The 14,523-nt window shown below is 38.2% G+C and overlaps 2 protein-coding genes and 1 pseudogene across 3 annotated transcripts in view; all 3 read right to left on the bottom strand.

Annotated features, from left to right (window-relative positions):
• Positions 1-96: 96 nt before the first annotated feature.
• Positions 97-1,175, bottom strand: LOC111332810 (uncharacterized; annotated as a pseudogene).
• Positions 1,176-1,776: 601 nt separating this feature from the next.
• LOC111327736 (GPI-anchor transamidase component PIGT) lies at positions 1,777-11,322 on the bottom strand. The gene is made up of 13 exons (XM_022932021.2): positions 11,117-11,322; positions 10,284-10,464; positions 9,364-9,598; positions 8,855-8,941; positions 8,236-8,323; positions 7,083-7,177; positions 6,544-6,646; positions 5,807-5,872; positions 5,533-5,571; positions 4,675-4,830; positions 3,658-3,823; positions 2,894-2,974; positions 1,777-2,617 (listed from the first exon to the last, which is right to left on the bottom strand). The coding sequence occupies exons 1-13, from the start codon at positions 11,289-11,291 to the stop codon at positions 2,323-2,325; spliced, it is 1,767 nt and encodes a 588-aa protein (XP_022787756.2). The 5' UTR covers positions 11,292-11,322; the 3' UTR covers positions 1,777-2,322.
• Positions 11,323-11,987: 665 nt separating this feature from the next.
• The window catches only part of LOC111332645 (protocadherin-like protein), a 28,643-nt gene continuing 26,107 nt past the window's right edge, over positions 11,988-14,523 (bottom strand). For both annotated transcript variants that reach the window (XM_088753715.1, XM_088753716.1), the window contains one exon: positions 11,988-14,077. In XM_088753715.1, the coding sequence (XP_088609841.1) occupies positions 12,933-14,077 (1,145 nt within the window). In that variant the 3' untranslated portion in view covers positions 11,988-12,932. The remainder of the gene's footprint in view (positions 14,078-14,523) is intronic.

The raw sequence follows: 14,523 nt of genomic DNA, 5'->3' as shown, positions 1-14,523 counted from the left end.
ATTTGCGATCTGTCATTTAATTATTCGATCTTCTCGATTTGTTGATATTATGGAATATACTTAAGCGAATTTTGTATTCAATATAACACTCTTGGATTACCTGAATGTTAAATATTTTATTGTTATTTAGCTTTGGTTCGAAAAACTGCACTTATAGAAAATCTCCTTGAGTAGAAACTTTATTCCAAAGATAAGAAAAAATTATGACGACTTCGACCCAACCAATTCACACGGGGTTTGCCCAACGAAATCTTGAATGTTTTGATTTTTACTGCAAATGGTTTTGTCGTGCGAGGGTCGCCCAGTGTCTGTGATACTGTTTACTCCAGAAAATTCGATACTTTCTTGATACGAAGATGGTGAGCCTTCGTCTTCTGATGACAGGGATCGTAAACCCCATTTTTCCAGATACAAGCGCGCTGTTTCTACATATCCAGCATTCTCCATAGCTCGTGTAATCAAAAGTAACATTTCTTCAGTCCGAGCGAGATCGACAGGTAAGCGACCTTTACAATCGACGCTAGCTAAGTTCGCACATGAATCTATGAGCAAACTGGTAATATTGCAGTGACCAGCGACTATTGCGAAATGAAGCGGCGTCCAGCCATTTTTGTCTTTTCCTTCAATATCAGCTCCGTGATCGAGAAGTAACATCACCAACGAAAGGTTACCCTCAACACAGCTTTGCTGTAAAGGAGTCAAACCGAGTTTATTATTTTCGTCAAGTGCAATCTGTTTCCCACCGTATTTTAACAAAAATTTCACCTTTGCCACGTCTCCTTCGATGATCGCTTGGTTGAAAATGACGTTTGACGTCGACGGCCACCGAGAGAGTTCTTTGCGAGCGCTTTGGCCTTCCATTTAGTTAAAAACAAACCGATTCATTTATAATAACACTCCGAATCAGCCCTGGGGCCAAAGGAAATCTTGTATAAACAAAACATATGCCCACAATCCATTTGATTTCGTAAGCATTTAACGGCGAATGACTTGGCCCCAGTTCCGGTGGATTAGATGTTACTGAAAGGTTTAGATAGTTTTGGTTTAATCCATTTACGAAAATATTTGGGAAGGAGGCATACAGTATATCAAGAGGAAGTGAAGCGTCGAGCAAGTATCTCACTGTTGAATAGTAGATCGTTCTTACTGGACAATCTCCTTCTTCACCTGTCTTACCTCTAACGCAAACATGCCAGTTGTAAGAAAATTTTTCATTTTTGTAAGTTGACGATGTAAGAAAGAAACGTGACATCTATTATCTAACGAGTGGCTTGTGGCTGTAATTTATCTAACACAGTGGCATTAAAAATAATTCCCCTCACAATACTGTCATCTTCCACGCAGGCGTATTTTATTACATAAATTAAAATGCAGAAAACGTCTTTAGAAAATTTTCCTTTAGTTAGTTAGGGGAACCTGTAGCAATATAGACGGATCAGTCATCATATGCTCATAAATAGACTTTTTTCTGATATCAACACAGAAGCAATATCTATCGATTAGTCATGGCTTGATAATCTTAAATTTTCGAGTTTCTCATTTGCAAATAGTTTTAGCGTCACACAAACTCCAAGATGTTTCATTGTTTTTTTATCAGGTTTACTCTAACCTCGTATGTTTTCTAGCTACCTTAAAAAAGACTATTACTGTTTCCACCTGAATTCTACTCATTCGAAACAAAGAGGCAAAATGAATTTGTGACCGTTGATAGCTGCTTTATTGGCAGTCACCGGAAGAAAACCAAAGTAAATTTCCGATTGAAAATAACGAGCGAACTACTTCCAAAGCATTTTTAATGTTTCATATCCACTTTGTTTCAAGACATCTTAACAATGTCCACACTGTACACTGTTTGAGACAAAAAGGAGGAGGTGTACCAATAAAATCTAATTTTCTCTCGTGAACAACGTTCTTTCTTTCCATTGAATAAAGGGCATCTTCCTCCAAAACGTTAAAAAAAAAAAGAAAAAAAAAAACTATCATCATTTCAACTTGCGCAAAACAAGAAGTTTCCACATCCTTTCTTGATGTTCATCATTCTAAACATTCTTTCTTCATTTTCAAACACAACCCACAATGGCTGCTAGAGTAAAGTTCTACTGGGATCGAAGCGGATTACCGATCTATCTACACGCATAACAGTCTTACTGATCAGTCACCGGTCAAGATTAGTTGACTAAACGAGTCAAAGCTTTTCCCTGGACGATCCACAGATCACGTGCTTATTTTCTTTTAAGTGCTGATTGGTTTGGTCACTTGAATATTTAACGCTTTACTTTAGCGCGACATAACTCGCACGGTACCCTTACCAAAATGTTCACTTTAATTTTCTTTCTTTTCTTCCGCAATTTCTTCTTCCTTCTTCCCGAAGACCTTTCCCTTCAGCTTGGCGAGAAAAACTTTCAACTTGCCAATGGGACCAGTGTTTTCCTTAGGGTCTACAGCTTCAAATCTTCGCACGGACAGGTTATGAAATGAACCAAATGCAATGGCTACTACGGTGCAGGCCAAACAGATCACGTTATATGGCATACTAAAGTCAGGGGTGGGGAGGGTAATGAGCAAAACTTCTGTGTGAACACGAAGAAACACTTCCTCCACTGGAGTAGTTTCACCACTGGAAAAAAAAAAAAAAAAAAAAAAATGAAATCAGACTTGCTACAATCGAACAGGGGGCTTTGAACATTTCTTTAAAAGGAACTGAACTAGGAACTGACAAACGTCTATATGCTTTCTCATTTGGTAAGGTTCGCAACCCAATCGATTTTAGGCATTCTTGATCAGTCACAACAAAACATGGTTCATCTTAAGAAGAAAAAAAAAAGATAAATGAAGAAATGAAAATAGCACCATTATAACCTGAAGGGTTTATAGGAGGATGATTTAAGGTTACCTTTCGAACAGGAGAGAGGAGTGACGTGATGAACCAGTGTAATTTTTTGGGCCTTGAAGTTTTGTAGAGATCACAGCGGAACTAAAACAAACCAAATACAAAAATAAGTGAGGGGCCGTTCGGTATATCAGAAACCCTCAAGACAGTTGACAGCACAGTGATTTTGTATCCGAAGCCACCATTACCTGGGGAATTTCAGACTATTGCTGGTTAGACAGAAAATCGCACTATTTCTGCATGGCTCATGCAAAATTTCTTACATGAATCTTACGAGAAACCACGACGAAATTGAACTGATTTTTTTTTGTCATTTTCCCAGCTGACTCAATCTATTTGTAAACATTTATCGCAATTTGGACGTTGATCCTAACAGTGAGCTAGACAACAGAGCGGTCAAACATCTGCGCTTGAGCAAACGTTACAATGACTATAGAGACACAGCGAATGACCTGCGTGCTTTCAGGCTGTCAGAGCCAAGTTGTCTCACGTGGCAGACGTTGAACCGTTGAAAGTTTGAGCAGGACGTTGGCTATATCTGAACCTAGCATACAGCTGAACTTAAAAACGATTTCTCAATAGCTCAGCTGGTAGATTACAGAGTATTACGAGAAAATTGGAACAGACTAGGCTTCAATTATTCACGTCCTTGTCCAACGTTCCTAACGAATGTTCCATATCGTTCCTTTCCACTTTGAGGGGCTGCACCTTGAACAGTCCTAAATAAATACACTTTTCTACAGTGACAGATGCGCAGTGAACATTACCTGATGTAGAAGCCGTGATGGGCATCTGGAGGATGTTCTGTCCATTTCAGGAATCCTTTGTGAAACTGTACGCTCAGTTCTGTTACAGAGTTTGCTGGTAAAGTCAGCAGCATCTCTACAGTATAAGGGCGCAAACGATCCTTTGCTGGAGTGACGTGGATGATATCTGCATAGAGAGCAACCATAATTTGGGTTTCAGTTTAAATTCAACTACACAACTTCAACCTCGTTCCCAGGGTCGCTCATCTTCCCGCCCTCCCGGAGCAAGAAAGAAGGAGGAAAGATGAGAGACCTTGGCACAATCATATACAAGAATTATCCGGCGGGAGGTCTGCCTGAGGTCTAGCAGTGATAATCATTAGTGCCAGACCCCCTGCAAACCACTCTCAAACTCTCGAACGAACAAATGTGCGACCTGCAAGGTTTACGGTCAAGTCGCCCGTAAGTCATCTCACCCGAAGTCATGTCACCCAGAACCTAAATCGTGTCACCCGAAAAAAAAACTCAAGTCAAGTCACTTGTAAACACACCAAAATAGCATATTTTTAGAAAGTGCCGAAGGTATCGATCGATCGAAATGGAACATATTTCTAATTCCGATCATCATGTTCACGGCGTCGTCGGAAACAAAGAGCGCTTTAGTGATAAAGATTTCTCAACTATATTGCCTATTTACAGTCTGTAGGTCCGATCTTTAAGTATTTGTTTTTTCGGACGAACTGACTTTTTTTTTTTTTTTCGGGTGACATGGCTAAAAATTTCGGGCGAGAGAACATCCGGAGGACTTGACCTGTACCCGTCCTGCAGCGCTAATAATGATGATGACCTACTCGCAAGCTAGAAATCGTGTCAAATGATCATACTGGTGAAATGATAGATTCATCGTTAAGTAACCTAGACAAAAGTTTAGTCAGTAAGTCAATTTATCAGTCAACCAGAGGACTGAAAGCCAACCAATCAGCCAATCAATAGATCCACCAATCATTAGAGAACATTGGAAGTAGGTAGCATCTTTACCAGGCTTAATTTCTTTGCCAGCACTTTTGATGGTTAGTGTGTGAAGAAAGATCCTGAGGTACCAAGGGAAGGTAGCAAAGTAAACAACTGGCAGGGGATCTGTGGGGTGACAGTTGTGTAACATGGATGTAATACCACCTTTTTCTTCACCATACCCTTAAAAAGAACAACATAATTGTATATGAAATAAGAGATTAAAATCCTAATTAAATAAGAGAGAGAAGCCTTTTTAAAATTTACCTGTAGTAAACCATGAACACCTGGAATATTACAGGAATGTTTACCGTATCATGACCAGTCACATTTGCAGATTTAGATGATTGAGAAGACCATCAATCCACAAAATAATTAATGATACTGCTTATCATTTATTATCACAGCTCTTAGTTAGCATGGATGCTATGATTGGTCAATTTAGTGGGCCACTAAATTCATAAGTTTGTTTGAACTGAAATCTCCCCTCTATTAATATCTATGAACCATAAGATGTAACAGATAAATTATTTTACCAACCCCTCCATACTGTAAGTTACAGAATCTTATTTTTTCTGCTTGGATTTATGGCCCACATACCTTGCACTTGGGTCATATTTGTCAGTGGAAAAAACTTGGTCCGTGACTTATAGTAAGGACCTTGAACTTGGTTAATGAGAGGTAATTTTTATTTAAGTTGGTGAGCAAGAGGTATGTTATCTACCATTTGGCAGAAGCAAACACAAGAGTTTTCCAGCAATATTTACAGTATTACACAATCCTCTGAGTTTCACAGTTAAAAATAAAAAAATTGTGATAGTACTGATGTTGTAGTAATATCTATAAGGTAACAAATAAATTGAGCTATGTCGATGCATTGCTGACCTGTTACAAATCTTTGAGCATAAAGCTGTGGAGGAACACCTGTTGAAAAAGGTAGAGTTTTTAACATGGGAGTTACAATTTATTGAGTAGTTTGAGTGTTTGAGGGTGAGCCTGAATAAGACATCTCATCGGTAGTGTCTAGCTTTTAGACAAACTGAGTACAAGTTCAGATTGGTGTCAAACTAGGAATTGTTGGTCAAACTTGATAGGTGTGACCCTTTTTAAAATTGACTTATTTTTATTATATGCACATCTTTGCCAATGTTCTACTGACCTTTAGCAGCTCTCCTCTTCCACTTGAACACCACATTAAGAGCTGAGTCAGAAACACTGGCATTGACTGAATCAAGAAAAAGTGTAATCTTTTATCCCTATCAGTTTGTAGATTCAAAATATATAACCCTTTTTAATCCTCTAATTAAAAAAAAAATTTAAATGAGAATCTACCACTATTTTCATTAACACAGGACTTTACCACTGGACTTAAATAGTTTGATTTGCTCTTTGAACAGAAAGACTGTTTAAAAAAGATTAGCCGACTTTCAAAATGTCAGGGTGTTATATACCATAACCTGTTGCAAACACTTTTTTCCTAACCATCACTGGACTAGGCAACATTGACAAATTTTATTTGCATTACAATGAAGATGTGAGGCAAAATGAATTTATTTTTCTTCTGAATGCAAATAAGTTAGTTTGTGTAGAATTTAAATAAAAATATCATTGTTCATATTTCTGTAGTTCTTGTTTGAACAAGTCCTCAAACTTTAAGACTTTTCTAAGGTACATTTTCCTTTCCCCGAACAAGTGAGTAATGCTGAGGAATCATTATTTTCTGGCTTTTCATCTTTCTTTTGTTTTCAAGATTTGGTGGGAAGAGCTTTACAAATGTTCCTTTGTGTAAGAAAAAGCCAATGAGTACTTAGCCACATTGTAAATTTGTTCTGTCTATCAAGATTAAAATTACAAGTAATTACAGAGGCATATGTTGTGGTAATGTTTTGAACTTACTAATTTGCTTCACATCATACATAGCAAAGTGTTGTTGATGATGTTCTGTCACTTGTCTCGTTACTGTAGAGAAAGCTGGGGACAATGTGAACTCTGAATCACTCTGTGGGGTGGTAAGAAAACAATTAAAACTGTTACAGAAAATTGTTACAGTCATTTTGTTGAAGAAAAACCCCACAAGTCACCCAAAGGTCAAATTTGATTTGCCTTGCTCCCAACATGTGGCTTCATAGTTCAATGGGTAGTAGTGACCAACCCGTATCTAGGTGGCATGGATTGGAATCCCATTAAAACCTGAATTCTTGTTTATGTTTTCGTTTTGTCTTGTCAGGCTTCTTTCTACAATTGCTTAAACTGCAGAACACCTGCCAGGACCATTTCTTCCCTTGGGTTTTAAAACTATCAATTGGATAATTCACTTTTACTGTTAGTTTATCTCATGCCCTTCATCAAGTTTGAATCCACAGTGTACATTATGTATGTTACATGTATGATTGTAAGACCTCTTTTTAATGAACAATTCACATGTTACATCCAACCTTGTTACTGCTGATATCAACATAAACACGACTGGTAGTAGCCAGAGGACATGCAGACTTGATGGAACGACCAAAAAGCTTCTTGAAGGACCAATCTAAACACAAAGTTAATGAATAAATGAATTATTGTTAACTATTACACGACTCGGGAAGTCAGAGGGCCAATAACTAAAATCAACCAATCAAAATGCTCTATTACCAGTCAATATTCTCTCAGTATTGGACTGGGCACTGTCCCGAATGGTCTCGAATGATACCGCACTTGTGTCCCTTTGAACTTCAGTTGTGTAATAAATCTCTTATTAACCAAGCTTGCTTGGGACCGTACTGGAAGAATATCGGCCCTTGGTCTTTTTTGTACGGACCTCGCTGCACTCGATCCGTACTGTCAAGACCTCAGGCCAATATTCTCCCAGTACGGCCCTCGCACTTGGTTAATAAGATATATATAGTTTTTTACATAAGCATAGTTTGGAAATATTCAGACGTTTGACCTCTGCCAGTGGCTTCTTTTGAGGTCACTGTTAATAATGCTTTTACAGTCTAGTTTTTGGACAGTAAATAGTAATTTTACTTTCCTATTCATCATATCTTGCTTTTTCTATTTTTTCACACTTTTTGTTTACATTAATAGTACTCTTGAGAGTGACTGGTATCTAGTTCCTGTCTGAGAGTCCTGAGGCCTGTTTCTTGAAAGTCTTGGTAACTTAACGGGCCAGAAGCCATGTTTTAAAATCAAAATTTAAAAGGATAGGAAAGCAGGTTCTGGCACCCAAAGCAGTCCTTTTTGTTTCTTTAACTGAAAGTTTTATTGTATCATTTTCAAAACTTTTGAAATCCCTATCTTGAATGAAAAAAGAACAGCTTTATGGGCCCATTAAGTTACTGGGACCTTTAAGAAATGGGCTACTGCAACCAGTATCAAGTGATTAAACTTTTATCTGAAAAACCCAAAATTTGGTCTTAATGCTTGTTGGCTTTTCCTCTGTATGAACTATTCATAGGACTTTTTGGAGGAACTGGTTGCAGGGGCTAGCTCACCTTGAATGCTAACCTTCCCATTCATTTAAAACTCTTTCTAGGAACAAAATGCATAATGTGTAATCCTTTCTCATTTTGCGTTTGTGACTGTACAGGAGTTTATATAACTAACCATATTTGGATCCCCCTCTTAGGAGTGGGTCTAGCACCATGGAAACTGATTGCACTAATTCCACAGAGTATTGTGAACAGCTTGTATCCTGAAAATTGCAATAAATGAATCATTCCATCCTTAATCAACCAAACACAGTTTGTACAGGCTAACAGCGTGCGTCTTTTTGCACTCCACTAATTTTATGTCACACTTGACAAACAGTTTTTATGTAAAAAGCAACAGACTAAGCTGAGCATTCTTCAATGGGTATTAAGAGAACACTTCAACAGCCTGCTAATCATTCACCTTCAGTTTGGGATCTACAATTTTACTTGCATCCTGCCAGTATGCCACATTAAAAGAAAACATCGCCTTGATATTGGTTGTAAAAATTGGTCCACTCTAACAAGTGGACAAGTGTTATATTTTATACCAGTAATTCAAAAGTTACTACAATTATGAAACTGAAGGAATTAAATCTAGCTTCCATTGGATGCAAATGTTCCCCAAATAATTTTCTCTGCAGTTTTCATTACAGCTGCACAACCTCCAGAGTCACAAGTTACCAAAAACATGCCTTAAAATTGACTTCCATAAATTAGTGGTTAACAGATTTGTCAATGAAAGTTCAATTTACCTGGCATATTGGTCTCAAATGAACTGCTAGGGAATGATAATTAACACTATACAGCAGCAAGGAGTAAAATAGCGTAGTTAGACCAGCCTAAAAAAAAACAGAAGTACTGTCATCAATTATGTTTCCTTTTTTTCTCAGACAGTGCACAGAAATGGAAGGGTAAAACCAAGATAAGAAATTGGGGACAACTGATCATTTTACATGACCAGCACAAAACACTGGAGTGAGGAGCATGTTTTATTAGCACAAAAGAGTTGCCACCCTCACTTTTGGTGGATGTATACAAACTCAAAAAGTTGAAAGAGTAGCTATTTCAAAAATTTTCTCAAGGGGGGAGTTTTTTTTTTTTTTTCAAATAATAACAAATCATGACTCTTTCAACCATGACATTTTAACTTTTGTGTCTTGGGCAATATTTTCTGTTCCCGAGAAGACTTTCAGAAACATAACAGCATATACAAAGCATAAAACAAATTTATGAGAACATAAATCACGTCACAATATAATACCTTTGAGTCACATGGTAACAGTTTTTTCCATGGTGTGAGGTTCTCAGTACAAACTAACTCTCTGGGCAAAGCTGCGTGTCTCAATAATGAAGAGTTTGTACCAGAAGTGGAGGTAACACCTTCCCTTCTAAAGGAAAGTTTGGGGCTTGTGGTTGTCTTACTGTCTATGAAATTCAGGGAAGCGCAAAATTGGCCTGACAATGCCTGGGTGAGTCCTGACCAGTTCTCATCCATGCTGCAAACAAGAGCAGGGAAATCAAGGTTTTCTCAATATTGATCACTCTTAATAATCATGACAATGTTTTTCCTGCATAAATATTATCAAAAGATACACAAGTACACTGTACACAATTAAAGTTTACTTCAAAATAAGCTTCATGATCTTAAATCTCTCTTAGGGATTTTAAACATATTGAACAGAAGAAAATGTAGACTGAGGTAGCAGACTGAGGTATTTTTTAAAGTTGAAGCCACACATTTCCAATTAACATCACAAGAAAAATAATTTTCTCAAATTTCTGGCTCAACAAAAAGTCAGAGAATTTTGAGGTACACTCAAATAAAGTAAAATAAAACTCTAACAAAAAGTAATTTTAGGGCAATGTAACTGATTCAATAATTTTCCACTCAACCTTCCAAGCAAAAACAAATAACATTGATTTAGCTTTTAGTCTGCTAGCAATCAATTAATCAGAAGTAAACCTACAATGTGTAAAAGTATTCTCAACTTAGTTCCCTTAAATTTTCCAACAGTAAAATAAATTTCCATGTATTTATTTTCTGTTCTAATTTTCTCCTGATCAGCCATTTTTCTGTTTCAAAGCACACTGTTCTTAAAAAGCTCCTAACTTTTACCTGTATTTTACCTGTAAATTACCTAAATTGTACCTTTTTACCTTTAAATTTTACATAAATTTTACCTGCCCTTCACTCTATCCTGGAACCACACCCATAACTCTGCTCCAGGGGGGGCTGAAGTGACAGGGTACCCCCACTGTTCGTGCTGCCACTGTCCTTGGGTGAGACTCAGATGAAGTTCTTCTACTGAGTACTGATTAACAATCTGCCCAAAGGATTTTGGAAACAGTCTGTAGTGGGAGACTATAAACACAAAAAAAAACAACAATAATAATAAAACAGACATGTGATATCAAGACTAATCATCCCAGATAACACTGTAGTGTATTGAGAACTAGTAAAAGTACTTGTACTAATGGTATTGATGTTACTGTAAGATTACTGAATGATGTGAAAGTATTGTTATCAAGAAAGACTATTGTACCAGCTTATAAGATAATTGATCAATGAATAAAGATAGAATACAATAAGCAACTGAAGAGTGTGTGTCTCTACTAAATTAATACACAACGAACACCTACTAACAAAATTGTTTTTCACATCTATTTGGCTTGGCTCTAGTTGCTGTCCAACACCAAAGTGGGATCAATTGTGATAATTGGCTTAAGCATAAAAATTCAAAACCAATTACCGCTAATCTTAAACAGACTTATGAAAACACGGACAGTGGGATATGAAACATCCTTATTGGTCTGAGCACCCAAACACACTCCAAGTGAAATTTCGACCAATGATCGAATGGCTTCTCTTTAATCTAGACGAGAAAACCATAAGGCAAAAAGAAAACGATTGTTTTTCTTTTCAATACCGCGATAAAACAAACCATTCCAACTTTCTGCCGAATAGAATAATTTTTTAACTAATTTAGTTCAGCCGACTGAAAGTTGACAATTACAGGATTTTGTGTCCCTGACATCCACATCCCAAACTATGGTGAACTGAAAGTGTGCATAAATGTGGCCAGTTTTCAATGGTCTCAGTAGTAGTTCTTCGTGGAAAACATCTCTCACTGCGAGAGAAATAGGGCAGAAAAGAAAGAAAACTATTAAACTGCTAAAGATTGCTGCCATCTTGAAAGCAGCAAAGGCTTGGTTGCATTTCTATTAGCTCCCAGGCCTTCTCCAGACTCATCCTCCATCAGACTCTACGCTCCGTGTACGAACGGGCGAAAAAAAGATCTCATCAAATCAAAACATCAGATTGTAGTCATGGCTGTGAACCGGACAAGGAAAATTATGATTGCGAAAGATTCTCTCTTTATCCAAAGCTATCGGTGCTAGTGTCACCCTGAATCCAGGTCAACTTATTAAACGTGCAATTTCAAAATCCAAAGAGCTACTTCGACTGCTTCTCAGACAGACCACTCTCGTGCGGAAAACGTTTATCAAAGTTACGTCGGGGATGGACAAGCTTAAAAAAATTGCTCACTATTCATGGCGACTATCGAGTTTAGAAATTAAACCAGTTTCGCTCGGTAGATCTTTCTGATCCACGGATTTTTGCAAACCGGAATCACAGGGTTTGCATGATGTGGACCGAAAAAATGGGGAAAAAAAAACAGAAAGAGGAGGGAAATCACAAGCACCCAAGGAACCCAGGCCCTGAAAGGAATATTGTGTTCCGATTCAAGCTGTGCAAAGAACAAACAAGTTAAGGAGTTAATAACTTGATTGTCTTCGCCACTGTATTTGAAATTGAAAAAAAAAAACCTTCCATTGCACCTTTTTCAGGGTTGGAATACCGTCGAATTTTTCGGCTCGTGAAGGTTACGCAGTTTAATATGGATTTTATTGATATAAACAGACAAGATATCACGATACTCTCTGTTAACTATTTCTCTTTACTGAATCGTAATCAGGCAATCTCTCAAAGAGTGAACACATTTTTTACAGCCATACAAAATCATTCATGTGTTTTGGTCAAGAAAAGTGGGCGCTCCACCTCACTTAACGAGTGAAGTTTCCTTTCACTCATTTCTTTTTATCATATTTACACTCCTCATACGAGCGGTTTTCAAATGAGTCTTAACTCAGTGTGGACATGACGGACCCAATTTAAAAAAAGAAAAACCTGAAACTTTCTGTTACGACTCATTTAAACTAAACTCCTAACTAATTAAACGGAGAACTTGGCGTCAGCAAGGCTTAGCACACTCAACACATGGTTCCCCATAGTGAATCAGTGATTATTGATAATTCAAGGTCAGACCTAAAGCAAAGTATGCTTTGACCACTGCCAAAATCAAGGCAACAGTTATAGTCCAAGGAAAAGACAGATGCGTTTTACAGCACCTTGAAAACTAGCGCATGTTCGAAAACTTTTAACCGCTTGAATAAAACTACTTTACATTATTTCAAATATCAAAATATAATATCATAACTCTAGAAAATATCAAATATTTTCACATAGTACTGGAGAGAAGTACTCTCCAGAAACGATATTCCTTTTAAGTAAGCTAATAAAATGAAATCGCATCATCTGTTAATTTCCTGATAATGATAAAAAAAATATATTCAACATGAACCAAACGTAACATTGCTGGAAAACAAATTTGTTGTCCTTTAATTTCAACATAACTCCAGCGCCTTAAATTACTATATATGTGATAAGCAACAGATCTCTGAAAGAAACGAGAGGCTTAAGATTCACTTTGTGCGCAGAAACCGTTACGTGCCTAAAGCTAAGGATTTAAGTAGTTTGGATTTTGATTTTTATTCTCCGATGACCTCGTCGTGTGGACTGAAGGTTACCGAGTGAGTCTGTCCGTAAATACGCGCCAGTTTCTTGAACTTCTCCCCCATCTGAATCACACACTCAAAATTATCACCAGCTTCCGACTCGCCTTCCGTGTCTCCCAGAGTGCTTAGCGAAATGGTGGGGGAACCAGCCCCCTCATAACAAAACCTCTGCATTAAATCCTCCGGTATGAAGTTACCCGGTGGGGGTGGCATCCCCCTCGGAAAGCAGGCTCGTGGGGGTTTTCGTGGGGGGATAGAGTTCCGATAAACGGGAGAGAATCCATCTTCTATAGCCGAGCTGTGTAAGTCACTACTAGGACGCGACAGAGGATTCTCCATTGCGAAGGATTCCACGCCATTGTGAGACAGAGGTAGTTCTTCCACACACTGTGGAGGTTTTCTTGATTCTTCCTCCATTTTGTTAGGTCTCTGCAGTGAAGCACCATTTCCACGCTCTCTTTTACTCAAGCTCTGGTACTTTTCCGGCGACGAAAATCCTTCCGGCGGTGATCTCATTCTCTCTTGCTCTTCTTCGCTCAATCCGAACACTTCCGTCAGTTTCCGAGTAGGACTTCCCTCAACCCCTTCCTCACCCCCTTCCGGACTATGTCTTTCCTCTCCTTTGGACGAGGTACGAACGCGCCTGCGCCGTTCAGGGGTGGATACCGCTGACGGTGAAGAAGAAGAGTCCGGGGGCTCCTGATCAGAGCCCTCCTGGGAATATGAGCGCTGTACAGCTTGTTTATCCAGTTTAACAGGCCTTTGAAAAGGGTTGGAGCCAGGCACTCCGCTGGGTTGTCTTCCATCGACATCCCTTTTAAGTGCAGTGAGCACGACATATGGTCCGCTGACGTCACCGTTGCTTCCCGATATTTTAAACGTTTTATTTTGACACGGACTGAAATCGTTTGTTTCAAAGGATCTCAATATGTCCCTTACTTGATCTTCTTCTTCGAGGTCCATTTCCCCACCTCCCTCAATGCGGTAATTGGCAACATTGTCCCGCTTAAACTGATCTTCTTCAGCAAAAACATCATGCTTCTTCGGTCGAGAGCGGCGGAGGTAAACGAATGTAATGCAAGCTGATAAGATCAGCGTCACTACCAGGATTGCTAACCCTGCAGGTGTAAGATAAAACATGGAAAGGGTAAGGCCTGTTCCGGTGACAGACTTTGACAAGTATCACATGTAGAAGAATCCTTTAGTAACAATAATAATGACAATAATGATATTAAACATCTTCATTACCGTCACCATAATCGTTACTACTGTTATCATTTGTGTAATTACCTTTACTGTTGCTATCTTTATTGTTATCCTTATCATATTACAATTAGTATCATCACTGTTATAAACGGAACCGCGAACATTTTAAAGGTGCTATCGAAGTACATTTTTTAATTCAAAAAGTGTTCAGATCTTAAGGTCGAGGGTGCGACCATTTATTCCCATTCAAATCCTTATATTTCGCCCATTGTGTAACGTAACTATTTGCATATTTACGGAGGCTCATTGTGCGAGTTTGCGCTACCAGTAAAGTTGGGAGGAACAAAATTGGACGTTG

The sequence above is a fragment of the Stylophora pistillata genome, chromosome 3 (genome assembly GCF_964205215.1).
Source record: "Stylophora pistillata chromosome 3, jaStyPist1.2, whole genome shotgun sequence".
NCBI classification, from domain to species: domain Eukaryota; kingdom Metazoa; phylum Cnidaria; class Anthozoa; order Scleractinia; family Pocilloporidae; genus Stylophora; species Stylophora pistillata.
This window is presented reverse-complemented; position numbering and strand designations above follow the sequence as displayed.